Below are 23,044 nucleotides of genomic sequence, written 5' to 3'. Positions count from 1 at the left end.
TAAAAACCCAAAAGAAATACAATGTACATTCTGGAGGAATAGCCCAGACTCTTAAATTTTTATCCACAGATCACTTCAGTAGCAAGAGAAATGAGAAATATATAAGGCTCAGAGAACACAGCAAAACTTTGGTTTGTAAACAAAAAAACAAAAACAAACAAAAAAAAAACACACACAAACAACACAAGATAAATGAAAAGAGATGACAAAGCAATAATTTTTTAATTAAAAAATTAATAACATATAGAAAATAACCTCAAATACTACCCCATGTACCTTTCACTGTGATTAAACAGATGTTAACGCTTTCACTGTTTACCTTTTCTTTGAAGGATACAATTTTATAAATATAAGCTGCTCGCTCTCTCTCTCCTCCCCAGTAACCAATGCTACTTAGTTCTTATGCTGTCATTTCAATTCACACTCATGTGCTACTTAAATGTATTTCTAGAACATTATTTATTCTCAGCTTCAGTGGCTTATAAAAACATATATAAATGGTATCGTAACCATATACATATACTTCTGTAACTTTTAAGTTGTCATCATTCTTATTTTTGAGACTTATCCATGTTGCTACATTAACTGCTAGATAGCATTCCATGTATTACTAACCCACCATTTATTGATCCACATCTCTACATAGGACCAATTAAGTGCATCCTACTTTTTCATATTACAAACACTAAAATATAGATGTCTCATTGTGTACCTATAAAAATAGCAGCCATTATTAAATATAAAATTAAATATAAAATCTTAAAGAAAATCTAAAACTGGAAAATTGAAGTAAAACTAATGCTAAACAGGAAATCTATTTAATGGTGTTCAGCTCAAGTGTCTATTTTTTTTTTTAAGTGTCTATTTTATAATGGCCCCAAAGTAATTACTGCTTTCCATCTCATGTGCCTCTTTCTTCCTTTAAATAAACTACAATTCCTCACAAAATGAGTCAATAAAATTAGCCATAAGAATGACTACCCAAAGTGCCAAGAAGACTGAACCTGAACCTGTGTGTGCACGCACATGTGTGAGGTATGTAGGGAGATTCTGGTTATTTCTCTAAATAAGGATTTAGATTAGGCAATTTAGAAAATATATTTTTTTGTTGAACAGCCTTTCAAAATGACCAGAAAAGGTAAAAATAAAGGAAAGAAGATGCTTCATTACAACAGCATTATTTCCAAACAGAAGCCAATGCAATGTTAAATTGACTTAAGGAGAGGGGAATAGAATGGTATAGCCATTATGATCCTCCCACAAGAGATCATTTCTAGCCCCTAATTTCTTTGAAACAACACCTTTTCTGGCTTAAAAGTCTAGACTCTTCCTACGGGCAGCCCAATGCCTAGATGAAATAAAACACAGGATGTGTGTGACAAGAGGGAAGAAAAGCACCACGTGATCTTTATTAATTAAACTTGTAGAATATTGAAAACAAGGATGGGTGGAGAGATAGGCTCTCTGTTCCTTCCCATAAACACAACCACTTTAATTGAAAATCAATACATTAAAAAATGGGCAAAAGATTTAAAGAGTCATTTCTCCAAAGAAAATAAACAGATGGACAATAAGCATATGAAAAGATATTCAATATCATAAGTCATCAGGCAAATGCATATCAAAACCATTTCACATGTACCATGATAACTATAATTTTAAAAATGGAAAATGACAAATGTTTTTCCAGGATGTGGAGAAACTGGATCCTTCCCACCAGTACTGGTAGGAATGTGTAATAGTACAGTCATTTTGGAAAACAGCTGGCAGTTCTTCAAAAAGTTAAGCACAGAGTTACATATGACCCAACCACTCCACCTAGGTATATACCCAGGAGATTTGAAAACCTGTGTCCACACAAAAACTTGTATATGAATATTCACAACAGCATTATTCACAGTTGCCAGAGGTGGGGAAAAAGGTCAAATGGCCAGCAAATTATGAATTAATAAACAAAATGTGGTGTATTTATACAATAGGATGTTATTCAGTTATGTAAAAAAAATAGTAAATACTTTTACATCCTATAATATAAATAAATCTTAAAGGCATACAACATGAAAGAAGCCAGGCACAAAAGACTACATATTGTATGATTCAATTTATATGAAATCACCAGATTAGGAAATTACAATGAGAAAAGTAGATTAATCATTGCTGGGGGCTGGGGGAGGAAGGAATGAGTGACTGCTAATAGGTAAAGAGTTTCCTTATGGAGTGATGAAAATCCTAAGAAAGTCATAGAATTAGATAGTGGTGATGTCTGCACAATTTACTAAAACCCGATGAGGTGTACACTTTTTAAAAAATGAATTTTATGATATGTAAATTATATCTCGATTTTTTAAATTAAAAAAAGAAACTTAAAGCTAGTTTTAGAGAAATCCAATTTGAAATGAGAAAAAACAAATCAACACGTCAATGTAAAGTTTTATCACATGAGCAGACATAATGCATCTCAACAAATTCTAATTTGATAAAAAAAAAAAAACATGTGAACATTTCAGTGGTATTACTGAGAAAGGTAATCAGTAGCATTTACTAAGGGCTTACTTATACATGAAGTATTCTAAATATTTTACATAGACATATGGCATATAATCCTCCTAGCCCTCTTATGAGGTAGATACTCTTATCCTATCCCCATTTTACAAATAATAAAAGTGAACCCCACATAGGTTGAGCAATTTGTCCAATATCATATAGTCTGTGTGTTTTGCTACATATATACTTTTAAATCCAGTAGAATCCATAATATGTCAAGTTGATATAATTGTATATGTATGCTGTGCGTGTGTGGTAGCTAAAGATAAATGAGAGATTATTCTCTGCAAGTGTCTAAAATTCTAAAAATATGAAAATGAGAAAAGGAGTATTTCACTGAAAGAATCTAATTTCTCTTTTCTGTTTTACAAACATATATTAATTAATCTTTTTCAAATGGTAGTCATTCTTCTCTTAAAAAGTTCAGTGAATTTCATGTAATCTGGCTTCAGATAATTGAAATTATCTTTTTTAGCCACTTCCTCTATAATTAAGGGTAACAGCAGCCAAAATTCCTAGAAGACAAATTTAACTTTTATTTAAAAATCATCTAGTGATAGAAGTGTTTATGAATCAAAATTATTTTAAACATCATTTGTTTAACGAAGGATCTTTCACTGAAAGATTAATGGGTAAAGATTACATACCTTGTTTTTAAAATAAACCTCAATTGGCAAAATGAAACCAGCATACCCAGATTCTTCTACTTTGTAAGGTGGATCTTTGCACACTGCAACATTAAAAAAGAGAAAATAGGTGAGAAGAGAATAAAAGACAAAAATTCTTCTTTCTTTTGAAAAAAAAATGCCATTCTACTATCTAGATCATGCTCAGTTTTCACAGCCTTTTTGCTAAAGCCCCATCTGCATCTCTGAACTATCCTTTACTTCTCCAGAATCTACGATAATTTTCCTAGGTAAAGCAAATCTGTAAGATATTTGCACAAATCTTGATGGGGGAGCATCTCAGCAGTCAATCATGATCACTAATAACTTGACTGCAGTTGTTCTCACCCTGCCCGAAAGCTTTAGGGAAATTGAGGATAGCTCCTTATGCTCCAAAGCTTGAAACTTTCCTAACAAAAGTATTATTTATGTCAGGTTTTTTATGTAAATCACCTCACCCCTTAAATCCCTTACTTTTTGGAGATACCCTGATTTCTATGCCAAAAAAGTGGCTGGACACCCTCCTTCCTTAGAAAACCCCAAGTCCTGGGCAGCCCGGGTGGCTCAGCGGTTTGGTTTGGCACCACCTTCAGCCTAGGGCCTGATCCTGGGGACTCAGGATCAAGTCCCATATCGGGCTCCCTGCATGGAGCCTGCTTCTCCCTCTACCTGTCTCTCTCTCTCTCTCTCTCTCATGAATAAATAAATAAATCAAATCTTAAAAAAAAAAAAAAAGGAAAAAAAATCCCAAGTCCAGAGTCTCCCAGTGTCATTAGTGCCCATAACGTCACTATCCCAAATTTCCCCCCCAAAAAAAGAATTAGGCCAGACTATATAGGCAAGTTCTTGGGAAATGAGAGACATCCTAAAGAAGCTAAATATAATTTCATACCACTAGAATATCAATTAAATTGAAATCAGTCACAAGCCAACTCAAATTATTCTACTTAAGACTGCATTCGATAGTGTCACAAAGAAGTAAAAATGTACATGCTGAACATTAAGGTGACACATGTGGCAGCTCCAGTCCTCTGCAGCAGCACTCCAGCACACTTTTTCAGCCTTCCTCTTGTGTCATCCATCAATCCTCCTATGCTACATTCAAGTGCACCAACTTCCCCCAAATATGACCAGCATTTCCCAACTGTGTCTCGTCCTCCTGTCATTCTCTGCATCACACTTTGATACGACTGTTAGTATCTTCTCCTAGCTCAAATTCAAATTTCATCACAAATTCTGTGGCCTTTCCAGACCACAAAGTACCATCATCTCTTCTTCTTTTAACCCTCCCAAAGCATTAACTGTCTGAATCACTGGTTTGACACTCAACAGAGTTCCCCATTACCATATATTCAGGAATCTCATCTGTAATTTCCTTCCAATCTTCAAGGATGGAAACATTTACCTCAGGAACAGAGTGAATATCAAGTGTCAGTGGCTCTGGCACATGTGGGTGCCAATCCGGGCTCCACCTTGGACTAACCAGGCTACCGCTGGTTATTGAAAGTTACTTCAATTCTCTGAACATTGGGTTTTCTTTCAAACAGTGTAAGGATTAAAGAGGGTGATGGATATAAAAGACACAGCACAGATCCTGGCACACACATTCTCAAAAAGGACTGAAGTGAGGCAGGATATCTAATCTGTGAAATATCCAATTCTCATGTAAATTTTTTGGATGAAACCAGAAGGCAATAAGTAGAGCTCTGGATTTAGATTATATAAGACTCAGGTCCATGGCCCCTGGACGAAGAATCTTCCAGACAGCTTCTATTTCCTTTCCCTTTAAAAAGGAACTGGGGTACCTGGGGGGCTCAGTCAGTTAAGCATCGGACTCTTAGTTTCAGCTCAGGTCATAATTTCAGGGCTGTGAGACAGAGCCCCCATGTCCAGCTCTGCACTGGGCATGGAGCCTGCTTAAGATACTCTCTCTCCCTCTGCCCCTCCCACCTCATTCTCACTCTTTCAAAGAGAGAGAGAAAGAGAGAGAGTGAGAGAGAACACAAACCATCCACCCAATTGTAAGCATGGCCATCAAGATGCAAGAAGACTGGGGACTGGTTGGCTCAGCAGTTTGGTGCCTGCCTTCGGCCCAGGGGGTGGTCCTGGAGTCCCAGGATTGAGTCCCACATCAGGCTCCCTCCATGAAGTCTGCTTCTCACTGTGTCTCTGCCTCTCTCTCTCTCTCTCTCTCCCTCCCTCCCTCTGTCTCTCATGAATAAATAAATAAAATCTTAAGAAAAAAAAAAGATGCAAGACTATGTATGTCTAGAAATTTAAGCGTAAGGCATTTTTCTTTTATACAATGATGATGATGTACATGAAAGTTGGTTAGACAACTATGGCTATAAAGACATATATTGAAAATAAGATCTTAACACTTGGACATCACTTTTAACCCATCTCAGGACCTATTCCATCTCAGGAATCCTTCCCTAAACAGACATCAGAAATAAATCAGGAATGAAGAATCTCACCTGATCTTACAAGTGTCTCTAATAAAAAAATGAAAAAGCAAAACAACTCAGAGTAGCTTCAGTCATGTATCCACTAACCACCTGCCAACCTGTCATGAATATTCAAATATCCTGGACCCTTGGGAGGGGGTACACCACCAAAAGCATTGAGCAATGCCCACCCCACCCCAAACTGAAGGCTCATATTACACCCATGACATTTCCAGACTGCAAAGCCTCTCTGCCACACTGCAGATTCAGTGTCCAGGCCGTTTGGGATTAATCATGCCAATGTCATTTGAAGGAAGTTTATTCTGTGCACTGCTGTACATGCCAAGCAAGTTAAAGCTCCTCCGTACACCCTTTTGTAGAATTCATTTTCTCTATTCTGCATGCAAATTGTTTCTATTATAGGAAACAGCTGTTAGTGAGCACATCTTCTAGTTGAAAGTTTGAGATTTTTTCCCACCCTCTAAAGGAAATGATTTGTTACGTATTAATATTCCATAAAAGTCTGGTTTATTTTTTTTAAAGTCTGGTTTATAAGAAACTATTTACCAATGCATACCCCAATTATTTTTAAATTCAATATTTTCATAAATAACAATAAACAATGTCTGTAGAAGCACCCTGAGTTCCTAATTAGAAGCAAACAACAGGAAATTTTATACACAGTAAACATGCCAGAAAATCAGTAGCAATATGAATATAAATCTACAGTCCTAATCTGAAGAATGCCAAATTAGGGGAAGTAGTTTTTTTTTTTTTTTTTGGAAGTAGTTATTTACTCAAGTATCTTATAACCTAAATCATTAACATGAGTTTCTAACCTAGTTCTTATAAAGAAACAGGAGTTCAAACTAAGAAACATCTTAGCCAGTAGGGATAGTACATTAGACATAAAGCAACTATTGTTAAACTAACAGGACCACCTTTGGGATCTCCTTGCGTCACTCAGCCAAACTTCTTCATTAAGAATCCCTGTTCCATCATCACTGACCACTGTGTCACTGACATAAGATCTAAGCATCCCAAACCCTTCAACTCATTCTTCCTTGCAATTGTTTGAGAATTAGATAATCTTAAGATCTATGTAATAAAACGTACAGAACTTATTAAAGGGACATTCATCTTTGGAAAGCCATCAAATTTTTTTAGGTGAGGGTAAAATGGGAGGATTAACATCCCTTCTTGAAACTATACAAATTAATTCAGTAGAAATCACTGGAAGCTCTTATTCTTGTCAAAATCCAGCCCAGATGTTAGCTCTTTCAGAGTGTCTCCCTTGTTCCTCTTCCAAGCTTCTCTTGTTGCACTTATCAGGTTGGAGCATTTATCAGACTGTCAGATAACATCCACTCGCCTCTCAGACTCCTCCACTACATAGAGCACCTTGAGGTCAGCAACCCCATTATTACTCATATCTGTAACTCTGGGCACTAACACTGAGCCCGGTAAAGCAACAAATGTTTATTGAATTGAAATTTTTTAAGATACAGGCCATCCTTCACTGATTTCCATTGTTAAATAAGTTGCTTTCCAGGAGCAGCAATGAGTTGCTCCTAGTCACTCAAATTCTTCTCCAAACTCCCGCTCCCTAAAGTCAACATGAACTTCTGAAAGATTGGTATAGGTGAGTGACAGAAAGTGTTGTCACAGAGGAACCTTCTCTTAAAAACCAAATACTCAACATAGTACTGGTTCTAATTCTGATAGTACCAAACCTCAAGAAACTGAGTTAACAAATCGAGCCACAAGATTCCCAGGGTCATTTTGAAACTGACATTATAGAACCATAAATAGCATGTCCCCCACTGCTCTCCTTCCACACTACTGCTCATGTATTCCAAGGCTCTAAGAGACATTTCCAAAGCATTCTCTTTCCAAGTAATCACATGCATCATGAAGGTCTACCAGCACACAACACTCATGCCTGAGAGGAACAGCCCAAAGTGTATGTAAATAATAAATAATGGGTTCTTTTTCCTAAAATAGCTTTTCAAAAGTAGGCACACTACCCATATATTTAGTACAACACTATCCATATACATTGACCGTTAACCTACTTAGGTTGAGCAAAAAATGCACACAAGGAAGAAAAAGGGGGAAAATAGGTCATATTCTGGTTAATGCAGAGTAAGTCAAACCTTACTCATTACCCAAGATTTTTAATATTCTTCCCTTATCTTCCCTTCAAAAAAAAAATCTGTGTTTGGTATAGGGAAAATAAATACCTCTTAGATGAAAAAATAAATTTGTGCTAATATCATAAAGTTTATATACAGACAAAATAAACTTAATTAAAAGATTATATTTTTTAGCACTAAAAAAAAAGAAAGAAAAGAAGAAGCTCTTACACATTCATAAGACCGTCACTCAAGGCTTTAAAAAAATATCATTAAGCAATAGTTTTCTCCCTAATCCTTAGGAAAACAGCTGGTAGATTTCTCTCCAGTCTGTCTGCTTAGACACTATGATTTATGCCCATCCAAATACTTCTGTTCAGGACATGGCTAGTTGACCATTGATAATTATTGGTTTTACTTTATTTACTGTGCAGAGCCCTTCAGGAAGGAAACACACCAAACTCTATATATAGACTGGTTATTACCAATGCTTTGTGATAAATGTCCCTTCCAGTTTGAGCATTTTGGACTACTTCGACTCCTGCTGAGTCTGCCATCTTTAAAGCCCCCAAGAGCAGTGAAATAGGGTGCTGCTTGGCCTATGTCTCTGCCCTCCACTGTCCTGTGGGAGCGTTTAAAAGTCCAGGGGCTAGGCTCTAACAGTCTAAGCACCCCACTGCCATTGATCATGGCCAAGCATTTACACTTGAGACATCCTAAAAAGAGCAAATATCGACAGTTGGGGTTTTTGTTTTTATAAGCATACACACGAGATCACACACAAAAGATGCTGCCATTGCTTCTATTTAGCCCATTTCAAAACAGGTATTTCTAAACAACAACAAAAAAATATTTTCCTCCTTTCCTTGTTTCCCTGAAAAAGGACTAAAGGTAACATCAGGCAACTTTTGAGGTCCATTGGTAAGATTTTTACCTTGCGGTGCTGGTGGTTGTTTTTTTTTTTTAAATTAATTTTTATCTTTTTTAAAGATTTTATTTATTTATTCATGAGAGACACACACAGAGAGAGGCAGAGACACAGGCAGAGGTAGAAGCACGCTCCATGCAGGGAGCCCCACATGGGACTTGATCCCAGGTCTCCAGGATCAGGCCCTGGACTGAAAGCAGCACTAAACCTCTGAGCCACCAGGACTGCCCTGGTGGTTGTTTTTAATTCAAACACAATTCTAAAAACCTAATTGCTTCACATGCAATAAAGAACTGTGGCCACACAAGATAACTGTCCAATTAACTTTCACAAGAAACAAGCTAGATACACTTAACTGGACAGACATGGAATACCTGTCCACCTCTTCAGGACGCACTAATCAAGGACCAACTCAAATCCCCCACCCGTTGTCAATACTGCAAAACAAAAATGGTAGTTTTCCTCTTCTGGGTTCATCGTTTTCTCATTGGTCCTATTAGCTAGTCCTATTATATATCCTACTATCAAGCTCCATCCTCACCCCTATTTAATTCTAGGCTTCCCAAGAGCTATAGCTGTGCCTCCAACCACTTCTCATCTCTGAACCCAGCCCATTAGTTATGAAATGGAGTTGAGTCAGTGGAACATAACTTTATTATGAACTTCAAAGGAAGAGATGGAACAAGTTAGGCAGTTCAGAAGAAAGGCCTGGATGGGAAGCTAGGTATGAGCAAAGGCATTAGGAAAGTTCAATAGCATAATGGAACAGTTACTATAAGCAGAAACACAACTGGCACAAAAACAGACACATTGATCAATGGAACAGAATAGAGAACCCAGAAGTGGACCCTGAACTTTATGGTCAACTAATATTCGATAAAGGAGGAAAGACTATCCATTGGAAGAAAGGCAGTCTCTTCAATAAATGGTGCTGGGAAAATTGGACATCCACATGCAGAAGAATGAAACTAGACCACTCTTTTGCACCATACACAAAGATAAACTCAAAATGGATGAGAGATCTAAATGTGAGACAAGATTCCATCAAAATCCTAGAGGACAACACAGGCAACACCCTTTTTGAACTCAGCCACAGTAACTTCTTGCAAGATACATCCATGAAGGCAAAAGAAACAAAAGCAAAAATGAACTATTGGGACTTCATCAAGATAAGAAGCTTCTGCACAGCAAAGGATACAGTCAACAAACTAAAAGACAACCTACAGAATGGGAGAAGATATTTGCAAATGACGTATCAGATAAAGGGCTAGTTTCCAAGATCTATAAAGAACTTCTTAAACTCAACACCAAAGAAACAAACAATCCAATCATGAAATGGGCAAAAGACATGAAGAGAAATCTCACAGAGGAAGACATGGACATGGCCAACATGCACATGAGGAAATGCTCTGTATCACTTGCCATCAGGGAAATACAAATCAAAACCACAATGAGATACCATCTCACACCAGTGAGAATGGGGAAAATTAACAAGGCAGGAAACCACAAATGTTGGAGAGGTTGCGGAGAAAAGGGAACCCTCTTACACTGTTGGTGGGAATGTGAACTGGTGCAGCCACTCTGGAAAACTGTGTGGAGGTTCCTCAAAGAGTTAAAAATAGACCTGCCCTACGACCCAGCAATTGCACTGCTGGGGATTTACCCCAAAGATACAGATGCAATGAAACACCGGGACACCTGCACCCCGATGTTTCTAGCAGCAATGTCCACAATAGCCAAACTGTGGAAGGAGCCTCGGTGTCCATCGAAAGATGAATGGATAAAGAAGATGTGGTTTATGTATACAATGGAATATTACTCAGCCATTAGAAATGACAAATACCCACCATTTGCTTCAGCATGGATGGAACTGGCGGGTATTATGCTGAGTGAAGTAAGTCAATCGGAGAAGGACAAACATTATATGGTCTCATTCATTTGGGGGATATAAATAATAGTGAAAGGGAATATAAGGGAAGGGAGAAGAAGTGTGTGGGAAATATCAGAAAGGGAGACAGAGCATAAAGACTCCTAACTCTGGGAAACGAACTAGGGGTGGTGGAAGGGGAGGAGGGCGGGGGTTGGGGGTGAATGGGTGACGGGCACTGAGGGGGGCACTTGACGGGATGAGCACTGGGTGTTATTCTGTATGTTGGCAAATTGAACACCAATAAAAAATAAATTTATTATTAAAAAAATAAGCAGAAACACAGAAAATGATGAAAAAACAGATAATATGGATAATGTTTATACTTAGAACCTCATACCATATACATTCAGAAAGCTCAGGTGGGCAAAAAATCAATCACATATATAAAAGAGGGATCATTAACTTTGAAATGTCACAGAAAACCCCCAGATTTGGAAAAAGAGTTCAAGACTCCAAATTGGTCATGTTGAAAAAATCTTAATGGTGAACATAAAAATGACTTCATTTGTTAGTAACATGGAATCTTTACTTATAGATTTAGACTATTTCTAGCCTCTCTCTCCAAAGGGGAAAAAAGGGAGGATTGTTTTTTTTTTTTTTAATTTATGTACATTTTTAGCTTTCAGAGCAGTTACATCATCACAATTAGCAAAGCTCATCTAGCAGAAGTCAATACATTACACCTTCAGAGAATATAACTGTGATATTAAAACAAGAATAACTTCATAATCATTTCTTCAAGGAAGATATAACAAATGACCCAACAAATACAAAAGTTGCCCTGAACTAGACAATATTAAGAATTGTAGGAAATACTAAATAAAAATACTGAATTTTACATCTTTCACTAAAATTGACAATACTTCTGCCAACCTGCTTCATAATAACTAAGTATATGGCACTGCTTCAAAAACTGGCCTAGTGGAAATATATTTCCAGGCTAATTTGACAGGAAATAGCAAAAGTATATCTTCAGGCAAACTGAAACCTGAGACAGACCTAATTTCTTCATTGAGAATTGTTCAAATAGAAAAATCTTAAGATTTCTTTCTCATAGGTGATCACCATTTTTAAAGTTAAGCCTTAGGGCCACCTGGGTGGTAGAGCTAGTTAAACATCCAACTCTTAATTTCAGCTCAGGCCATGATCTCAGCCATGAGAATGAGCCCCATGTCGGGCTCCATGCTCAGCATGAAATCTGCTAGAGATTCTCTCCCTATCCTCTCTCCTCACCACACGTGCGTGCAGATGTGCTCATTCGAGTACGCTTTCTCTCTCTCTCAAATAAATAAATCTTTTAAAGTTTAAAGTTAAACCTTAGACAAAATATTTTTCAGAATACCATATTTCAGAAGGTCCATCTAGAAAAGCAACATTAGTATGTGGAAAATTATCTTCTTGAAAAGTAACTAAGAACCTCTCAATATCTGGCCAAAGCATCTTCATTTCAGTGTGTAATGCTACATCAAAAAGCTGGCCATCACACTTTCTCAAGGACTTTTTATTACTTAACCAAATATCTAAAGAGCTATTGAAGAATCACATTTCCTAAAATAATCACCTCATGACTTCTGGATGTTGCAGAAGTAAACAACTCTTGCTTGGGTCAGCCTCTGGCATCAAAGTTTTACCCCATGTTCTACATTTGACCCAGCTGTCACTAAACCTGGTGCTTTTTATTTAAAGGGGGAAAAAATGCACATGGGTGGTTCAGTTGATTAGACATCTGACTTTTGGCTTCTGCTCAGGTTGTGATCTCAGGATCCTGAGATCAAGCCCCATGTAGGGCTCTGCACTCAGCAGGGAGTCCATTTGAGATTCTCCCTCTCCCTCTCCCTCTACCCTCCCCCCACTGCCCCCTTACTCCACACTCACTCATGCATTCTCTCTCTCTCAATAAATAAATCTTTTTTAAAAATAAAAAGCCATCCCTGGGTGGCTCAGCGGTTCAGCACCTGCCTTTGGCCCAGGGCGTGATCCTGGGGTCCCGGGATCGAGTCCCACGTCAGGCTCTGAGTATGGAGCCTGCCTCTCCCTCTGCCTGTGTCTCTACCTCTCTCTCTATGTCTATGTCTATCATGAATGAATGAATGAATGAATGAATGAATAAATAAATCTTTTTTAAAAATTAAAATTAAAAAAATAAAAGGGGGGAAAATACATTTAATGTCTTCGCTTATAAAATTATCCCATTTTCTCATTTATAGTAATTCATTTTTTCTCAATACTATTAGCCTAATTAATTCAAGCTAACAGGAACTATATAATCATAGGACTACAAAGTTAAGGTGGAATTCCTGCTCTCAAGCAGATGACACTTTAGCCAGAGACACTGTCATCTAAGTACAGATTCTATGCTAGAGACAAGACAGAGTAATGAACACAACTGACATGACCTCTGCACATATAAAACTTACATCCACTGATGAGAGACAGGTTGGGCAAGGAGCAAAGAGAGAACACACACACACACACACACACACACACACACACACACACAATACTGAGAAAGTCTTGAGTAACAAGAGCTATAGTAGTGGAAATAAGACAGGCAAATGCGAGGAGAATGGAGAGCTCCTCTTTATTTTAGATTAGTATTCCCTTCTCTAAGGAGGTGACATTTAAGTTGAGGCTTGAAAGAAGAAAAGGAGCATGTGTTGGATAGGCAGGACACAAATGCTATTTATGGTGCTTACAGAGGAAGATAAAAAAAACCAAGCAAAATTTGTCCTTCTGTTAGCCTCCAGGGCTGCTTAGCCCCTTACCTGGATTTTCTCTCTGAGGTGAAGACGCTTCCTCCTTCCTGAACATCGCCTACTTGGATTTCTCTTCTATCCTGAAACCATCACTTAACACCCACATGGGTTTGGCTATTGATTTCACAGCATTATTTCCTAAATCTTAAAATCTCCTAATGCTACAAACTGACAAGAGAACAATATATGTACTTACAGAATCTTCATTATGATTCTTCATTGGGAAGGTTTTATAGGTAGGTATCATTCTTGGGAATTGCATGGCCTAATCTTAAATGATATACATATTTTTTTTAAGTCTGTTCTTGAAATCTCAAGAGTTCTTACATGCAGTACAGAAGGAAGCGGCTAGGGATGTGTGGGTGGTTCAGTGTTTGAGCATCTGCCTTCAGATCAGTGTGTGATCCCAGAATCCCCAGATCGAGTCCCGCATCAGGCTCCCCAGAGGGAGTCTGCTTCCCCCTCTGCCTATGTCTCTGCCTCTCATGAATAAATAAAATTAAATTAAATTAAAAAAAGGAAATGTCTAGACTAAGGAATGCCAACCATAAAAAGTAGTGGATTTTAAATGCAATTTGAGAAACAGAAAGGTCATAAAAGAAAACCTGTCTACTCAAGGGGAGGAAACCTGTGTTATAAGGAAAACAATCACACAAGTCAGGAGAGAAAGGAAGAATACAAGGGTGATGCCATTCAAAATAATTTACAATTTTCTCAAACACATATATAGTCATTTAAAAGGGATATTTTTCAACTGAAATAAAAATGTTCTTTCAATAAGTGCACAGTCTATATATAAGATCCACTTTGAAATGTGTTGTGCCCATCTTTTCTTATACAGCATACAACACCATTTTCAATACTTGGTAATTAATGTTTGCTTTATCCCTTTCTGTAGGAAAAACAAATGCTTCTGGGGAAGGAATCAAAACTGTTTTAACTTCAGAGGAAAGGTTAAGGACAAGATCTCTTTTCAACATCTTGTAGATTCTACTTTGTATTTCTCCTTAGCATTTGGCACAGATATAGCCTATCCTAAGTATCTTAATTGATTTAAGCTCCATTAGATATTACAAATGAAGACAGAATGAGGGTGAAGCTCATATGATGGCAATGGTTTCAACCTTGTGCGTACAGAAATGTGGTTCCTGTCTGGCCTGACAATATTTCAATCTCCTCAAATAAAACACGGAAATTTTCGATTACTACGCTTCTAAGGCAAGAGTTTTTGAACTATGTTCCAGGAAACCCTATAGCCTTGAGTATATATTGCTTCCACAAAAGCATTGTTTGCCCTAAACAATGAAAATTTAAACAGCCTAAAGGCCAATTCTGCACTTTAGATACAGTATTAGGGTCCCTTTGGATTATGTGAGGAAAAAAAAGTAACTCACTGCTAAGTAAAATCTGACGCTACTGCTCAAAAGTACATTATAAAAATTAACCTAAATCATTAAAGTAAATCTAGTATCAGAGTGTAAGTTTTTGCTTAACCCTGCTAAACATGGTAGTGATCTACTATTTTCTGCCTACCCTGTCTATAAAAATGAGCTGTACTGACATCTCAGTTTGATTTGTAGCTCTAACATGTCTTTGGGCTAAACAGAAAGAGATAAGAACAGGAGAAAAACAGCTCCCACTATTCTTTGTAGGTCAAAATTTGTAAAATATCTTCTGATTAACCAATGCAGTGCTAAATGCATGGTACCTTTCATGGTCTCTGAAATCCAGGAATTACTCAGTAGGAGGAAAAAGTACAAATTTAAATGAAATCAGAACCAACACAAAAACTATTAATAGCCTGTATTCTGGATAAGAATCCACAAACTGAAAAGCTTACCGGACAAACCAGGGAGCAGCAGAGAAAGTCAGTCATTGGTTTAATTTTGGCTTGTTTAAAAGAAAGCAAGTATGCTTGTGCCCCCAAAAACAGGAAGAAAAGAACATTGTGGGCACCTGGGTGGTTGACTTGGTTAAGCATCTGCCTTCAGCTCAGGTCCTGATCCCAGGGATCTAAGATTGAGCCCCACAACAGGCTCCCTGCTCAGCAGGGAGCCTACTTCTCTCTCTCCCTCTCCCTCTGCCTCTGCCCCATCCCCCCTGCTTCTGCTCTCTCTCTCAAATAAATAAAATCTTTTTTAAAAAGGGAGGAAAAAAGAAAGAAAAGGAATGGAAGAAAAGAAAACATTGTAATGAGTATGAATGATTCTAGGAAAAGCTTATGAGGAAAAGATTAAAGTACAAGCTGATATGCATGAGAAATACTCCACTAGATGGATAACTGAATTAGGTAACTCTTCATGGTTCCTTTCAATCTTGAGATACCAGATAATCACATTTTCTAAGAGGAAGATTAAAAAAAAAAAAAACCTACAACAGGATACTGGCAAAGAATTTGGGAGCCAATGATTAGCAGCTTTAATCTCATTTGGGAATAATAGAGAATCACTTACTCTTGAGTACAGAAACAAAGGTATCCAAATAACGCACAAGGCACATTGACCATTGCTTCAAATAAACCAAGGAGAGTGAGAAGTAAAGAAAATTGGGACAGACTATGAATCAAGAGGAGGAAAAGAAGGCTAAAGGTTAAAATTGCCACCATACCCCAAACATAAGCGTGCAAGTGCTCAAGTAAGTTAACCACTGAAGCTTATTGTATGAATCATAAAAGTGTTTATTAACTTAAACCAAGGACCTGCTGAAAACTTTAGTTTCACAACAGGCAGCATTTTGTGGCAGAGGAAATTTCATGTAGCGTGGAGGCAGAGCTTAGTGGTCAAGAGCCAGAGCTTTTAAGAAGAATCCCTTGGTTCAGAGATCCCACCTTGGAAACTCAAATCATACATTCTGTTCTCTCAGTTATAAAAATAGAGCTAATGCTATTACTTACATCACAGAGTTCCTTAGGCTTTAAGAGATCATCCATGCTAAAGACATAAATGAGATAATCCTTATCAAGCTTCAGACAATTTCTGGAAACTAGAAATCATCCATTTATCTGACAGCAATCAAATACAAACTGTAAGTATTAAAGAACTTATTTTGAACTGTTGCAAAAATCTGCCACTCCCCCCAAAAAACACAAATACACATATTTACAATCAGTTTAATTGCACATTCTTAGATTTGGTTTTACTGTTGCACTTACAGATTCTCAACAGGGATAAATGAAAAAAGAAGATAGTCTTCTTTTTGGAATTCCTTCAGCTCAATCCACCACTAAAAGTACTAGCAGTTGGTCTACACTGTCCATTCACTTCAAACTCATAAAGCTCTAGTTAGGACATAGTGAAAAGGCAGTAAATAAAGCTTCCAAGGTTGTGTATTACAAAACAGCAACACAAAAATACTGCAATTAAAGCAAACAAGTAGAAAATACAAAAGTAATCTGAATTTGCGTCCTGTGGTGTAGTAAAAGAAAAATTAGCAAGGACTCAAGAGATATGATTCTGGTTCCATTTCTACCACAAACTCACCATACGACCTTTAGAGAGTCCCTCTGACCACTCACTCCAGATCTGCTTGGTCACAGAAGGAAACTTTCCACTTCAGAGGTGGCTTCTACATCTAAAATTCTAATATTCTGATGACAAGTCCTATGTGCTACTTCTTACTGAACTTGAGGGCAAATGCACTGTCCTTTTTCAATATCATTGGTTAGGCATAAAACACCTCATCTGCTATAACACAATCAGGAAATTGGAACAAAACAAAACAAAAAAAAACAGTAAAACCAAAACAGAATCAGAATCACACAAATTTTTTAAAAAGTGTTTCCTGGTAAAGACTTTTTCTTAAAGAAGAATTTTATTTTTATTAGACCAATAAATAAGTGAATATTTAATTTCCTTAACAGAAGCTGTCCCATACAAAAAAAAAATCTACAAATTAGATTTTCATCTTCTTGTTTCCATTTCAATTATGAAGTCAGATTAAAAATCCACTGAAGAAGACCCTGTTTTACATGTATAAATCAAACTAGAAATTTGATTCCTGAGGAACTTGATATAATTTAGTTATAGCAGCGTATCAACTCAAGTATTAAGGAATCAAAGATCAGAATATTCTGGCAGCATTTATGAGAAACACCATGCTCTTAGAAAGCTAAAGTGAAAAATTAAATCAACTGTTTGCGCATTAGGAATAGCACATTATGTAAAAAGCCCTTGAGTGTTATGATTTTACTATATATTGCACTTCTAACACTCTTGTTCTTAATCACACGGAAACATATTACATTGCTTTTTAAATGGAATGCACCCTGCCACAATGCACTCAATCTTAATAGTATTCCAGAACAGCATGCCCATATGAAAGATAGGTTGATGAATAGGTTTATGCCCTATTCAAGGAGATGAAACAGCTCAATAGAAAGATTAAATCAGGCTCCTGCCAGTGGTTGAATCTTAAAGTCAAAGAGAAGAACACAACTCAAACCAAATGTTACAGGCAAAGGTCAAACAAGAGAATAATTAAGACCCTAACTTGAAGAGCTAGCTAATGTTCACTCATTCAGTGTAAATCAGAAGAAAAATTCCTCCTCTTAAAGTGTGATCATAGTAACTTTCACTAAGTTCCAAAAGATAAATTATAAAACTGAATGAAGGTGAGCTAAGTCCCAAAACAACCTTTACAGGGAACTGCTCCTCTTAATGGAACTAATGAAACTTGCATGCAAAATTACACATTAGAATCACTAATATCACACTTTAAAAATTAATCCTAGATTTATTAAGTATCAAATATTAATAGAAGTGAATTTTGCTAAGAGCCTTTCAGTTCATTTTTGTGTGGAATTCTATTACAGCCTAATTCATTTATATAAAAACTGATGAAATTTACAAGAGTGAACTAGCAATTTATGATTCCAGAGTACTCTTTTTGTTTATTGACTTGAATGTCCAGCCACCAGTCCCAACCCATCCTAACAGGGGATCTAATTAAGTGGACGAATGTATCTCTCTCTGTAAGTGCACTATTTATACGATGGAAATACTAACTCAGTTATAAGAAAATTTGGGTGAAGTATAAAAATAGTGTTAAAACAATAGGAAAAATAAAAGTTGCTTATCATGCTTAAGTATTATGGAAGCATTATAACCCCATCTGGAGAAAAACTTGGCTTATTTAAATCGATAAGACAACATATATCTGTGTTTTATAAAGGTCATTTTCCTCATGTGCTGTCATATCCTATGTGGACAATAATGTCTAATTAGGATAACACCTAAATGAATTAAGTAAATCGTGTGAATTAATACACTCATACTTGTATCATGGCCTGTGGAGCATATACAATCAACAGAAAAAGACTATCACGAAGGCAAATAAGCTTTATTAATTCCTTTTCCTTGTTATTCTGTTTAATGAAGAAATGCTGAGAGGGTAATTCTAAGTCCATCTGACCATAATCTGGAGTCAGGGAGGGTGTAAACCAAACAATAGAACTTGAAATACCACAGGAAGAAGTTTTTAATGTTTTATAATAATGACTCATTTATAAATAAATAGAATTGCTCTCATATATACTCCAACTTCTCCAAATAAATACATACCATACACTGCAAATAAGTCATTTTCTTTCCTACTTATGACAAAGAGCAGTAAGATATTTAGAAGACAGCACATTTCAAATAATTTCTTCCTTTGAGATAATAATAAAGGTATGATTTATTTAACACCTTTCACCAAGTCTCTGAAAGATCGCTGATGTCACATAAATCCATAACATAAGGAAATAAGTAGCCCAAGAGTCCTGCCGGCCTCCCCTTTTTACAGATGGAATATGACAACTTAAGCAATTTACTCAGAGGTCAGGGAGCTAATTCCTGGCATTCAATCAATAGATATTTATTAATGGCTTCTATGCCCTGCACTCTGTGATGGATGCTTGGATGAAAAGTTATTTTCTTCTTTGTGTTTATTTGTGTCTTCTCATTTTCCCACAAAAACCAAAAATTCTTACTATAATAAAAAAATGTTTAAAACAATCATGTGACTCTTACTGAAGAGAAATTCAGAGAAGAGCAAAGTTTCTAGAATGTGAAATATTTAAAAGTCAAGGAAAATTGAGATCCAAGTTTCCCACTTATATATACCTTCCACTATACATCCATCCCTATTGGGGAAAAAAATCCAATATGTTAATAGTTGAATTCTGTAGAGAAACCAGATTTAGAGCTAGCAAATCTGCATTCTCTGCCTGGCTCTGACATTTCCTAGCTGGAGTAACTAACTTTAGGCATGTTACATAACTTCTTTCTACCCCAGATTCTTCATTCCCTAAAATAACAAAAAGCATCACTGTGCACATCCAGTGTAGTATTTTAGGTATGTTACAAGAAAATCATTTTGTAAATGCTAAATTTCTACCAAACATTAGTCTTAACACATGACTATTTTGCCAACAGTTATACATACTTCCACTAAACGGAGTCAAAGAAAAGATGCCATTTAGCCAAAGTTTCTGACTAACCAAAAGGTAGGTGTTAGACATTAAAATCATAGTTCCTGCCCTTAAGAATACCTCCCACCATTTTATGGGTACAGGGCTCTTCTAGGATGTGGATATAATGTCCCATCACCATAAAGCAAGGAAAATGAAGACCTCAAAAAAAAAAAAAAAAAAAAAGAGTAGGATAACATGATTCTGCTACATTATTGAGATAAATGATCTAAATTTGTAAGTTTCCTTGACAAATATGGTTTACTAGGACTTTATATTTTAGTTTAATGCCTCTGTCCTCTCTCCATGGCTTTAATCCCAGCTTCATTTAGATAATGTGTTATTGCTACCAAAATATATGTTTCTAGAAATTTGTTTTGATATTTAAAACCCCAATATTATTTAACTATTAGGATTTTCATTTGCCTTAAAATTATTGAGGTAACAAAAACCATATTAATAAGCTAATAAGCAAATTTTTCAAGTCACATGGATTTTTCCTGGGTAGGTAAATCTTCCATGATTCTAAGCATCACTACCTATTTCCAACAAGTATGTTGCTAGCCATTCATTGACTCCCTTCATAAGCATTGCATTTATTACACACCAGGACTAAAAATTCAAGCATGAATAAAATAAGGACTTATCCTGGGACACCTGAGTGGCTTAGCAGTTGAGCGTCTGCCTTTGATTCCAGGTCCAGGGATCGAGTCCCACATCAGGCTCCCTGTGAGGAGCTTGCTTCTCCCTCTATGTCTCTGCCTCTTTCTGTGTGTCTCTCATGAATAAATAAAATAAAATAAAATAAAATAAAATAAAATAAAATAAAATAAAATAAATAAAATAAAATAAAATAATAAAAAATAAAATAAAATAAAATAAAATAAAATAAAATAAAATAAAATAAAATAAAATAAAATAAAATAAAATAAATAAAATAAGCACTTATCCTCCAAAAATTGTAGTTAGGTATTTTTGGTCCAGACACTTAACCCTCCCCACCCATCCTCAGGTTGTAACATGAAATTAAAGTGCCACATCTAGTAGCAATAGTTCAATATTCTGGATGGTACAAACATCTATGGTTTTAAACTAACCATAGAGAAAGTACATGCATGTTTTTTATATAGCAGTTCTTGTTAAAAGAAAAAACTTTTCATAAGCTTTAATACAAACACTAAGTAAACCCAATTTAGAAATATATTAAGTTCTAGGGCTCCTGGGTGGCTCAGTCAGTGAAAGTTGGCCTTCTGCTCCATGATCCCAGGGTCCTGAGTTTGAGCTCCACATGGGGCTCCCTGCTCAACAGGAAGTCTGCTTCTCCCTCTCCCTCTTCTGCTTCACCTGCTTGTGTGCATGAACGTCCTCTCTCTTGCTCTCTCAAATAAATAAATAAATAAGTCTCTTAAAGACAAAGAATAGATTAAGTTCTGAACATAACATTCCTTAATATTAGTTCAGCAACTTAATGACGATTTGATCTTCTCCTAGTCAACCAAAAGTCAGACACCCTCACTAATAAACTTCAAATGCAACTCTTTCTATACTCTGTGGTGTTATCAATGCTAAAAAAAAAAAAAAAGGAAGAGGAAGAAAGGAAAAAAGGAGGAAAAAAATCTTAGCTAAGACTCCATTAGTTTAATTACACTAAAGCAGTGGTCTCTGTATCCCAAATGTGAGCCTCATTTGGGAAATCTGAAAGAAATGCCAATTCTCTGTCCCTACCCTGGACCTCTTGAATTAGAAACTCTGGAGTAAATAGGCCCAAAGATCAGTTATTCCAAATCTTTCAGGCAATTCTGATGCCTGCTCAAGTGTGAGAACTGCTGCCTTAGAGATTCTCTCATGCACTCACCATCGTCCAAGCAGAGAGGCTCTCTATTTCTTTGAATCAGTTTTTTTCATTGCTTCAGTTACACAGGGGATGTTTCTTTCTCCATCAACTGGGTAAGTTACTTCCTTCATTCCATAAATTACACATTTTCTAAAACATCACTATTTTTTAAAGGACTGAGTACAATTTTCCCATAAGAAATTTTTTTCTAATACTATTTTAGTAATACAAAAATTGTTTTAACCCTCAATTTCACCAACTGTATTTGAAAAAAAAAAACAGAAAGAACAAACAAAATGCTCAGGAGAAGCTTATTATTCTTAACGTGATAATAACACAAAAAGGTATGCCTGTTTACTGCTTAAGCAGACCCAGCCCGGAAAACGTAGACATGGTCATAGAAGGAACTTTCTAAATAAACATCAGAGCTAAACAACAGTTGGCTTTTCACTGGCTGGCAAGGAATAGGACTCAGTCCAAAATTCAAGCCTAATCTACCAGATAATATGCTAACTTTTCCCAGAAGAAATGTCAAGAACAGAGTAATCCCATAATGTCACTGCTATGAAAAACCATAATCCTAACCAAAAAAAAAAAAAAAAGCCAAAGCCAAAAAAAAACCAACTGTGTTAATAAACTCAAAGAGCAAAGTAGCTGCAGGCTGTTTAACTGTAATGGACTCAAAGCCTGGCCCATGTACAACAATGAAGTACAATACATAAATAATTATTGTGCAACTTGCAAATTACTACCGTACTTTCTAGTCATTGCATAAGTAGACTTTATTGTGCCACACTCTTGACGTCTATTCCTAGAAGGCTAGAGATGATGCCCAATAGAAGTGTCAAATGCCTAGAGACATGGAATCAAGTCGATTCCTTTAACTGATGATAAAATAACCAGCCCCTTGACACAAAGGGACTCTGACCTTGCTGCAGCTGCTTCTGATTTGCAAGTGTTGGCTGGGAGTATCCTTTTCTGTCTCTTGGCTCCTAAACTTGCAATATATCATTTCTGAGGACCTTGACATTATTTCTATAACTCTTTAATTATTGGACTCATTTGAAACAAAAGATTCTTCGGTAACTTAAACTTAAGACCACACAGAAACTTTTATAATAACCTACTTAAATAAATGAGTTAAGTAAACTGGAGGAGGGGGTTTAAAGGAGTGGTAAAGAGCTTGCATCTGTTATAATGTAAAAGCAAGCTAAATTTAGAAGACTAGAACACCTTAACTATTAGCTTTGGGTAGATAGTATAATGTCCAAATGCAGCTGTGAGTACTTTCATTTTCAATGACTAGCTGATCCACATATAATATTTATTATAGTAAGCCAATTATTTTTCAAGTCAT

The 23,044-nt window shown here is 36.4% G+C and overlaps 1 protein-coding gene across 2 annotated transcripts in view; it reads right to left on the bottom strand.

The window, feature by feature from the left end:
* Positions 1 to 23,044, bottom strand: part of MLLT3 (MLLT3 super elongation complex subunit) — a 279,792-nt gene that overhangs the window by 117,398 nt on the left and 139,350 nt on the right. For both annotated transcript variants that reach the window (XM_026001464.2, XM_072728179.1), the window contains exon 3: positions 3,192 to 3,274. In XM_026001464.2, coding sequence (XP_025857249.1) covers positions 3,192 to 3,274 — 83 coding nt within the window. The remainder of the gene's footprint in view (positions 1 to 3,191; positions 3,275 to 23,044) is intronic.

This window comes from Vulpes vulpes, chromosome 12, assembly GCF_048418805.1.
Source record: "Vulpes vulpes isolate BD-2025 chromosome 12, VulVul3, whole genome shotgun sequence".
Classification (NCBI taxonomy): Eukaryota; Metazoa; Chordata; class Mammalia; order Carnivora; family Canidae; genus Vulpes; species Vulpes vulpes.
Note: the sequence above shows the minus strand (reverse complement) of the source record. Positions and strands in the feature narration are given on the sequence as shown.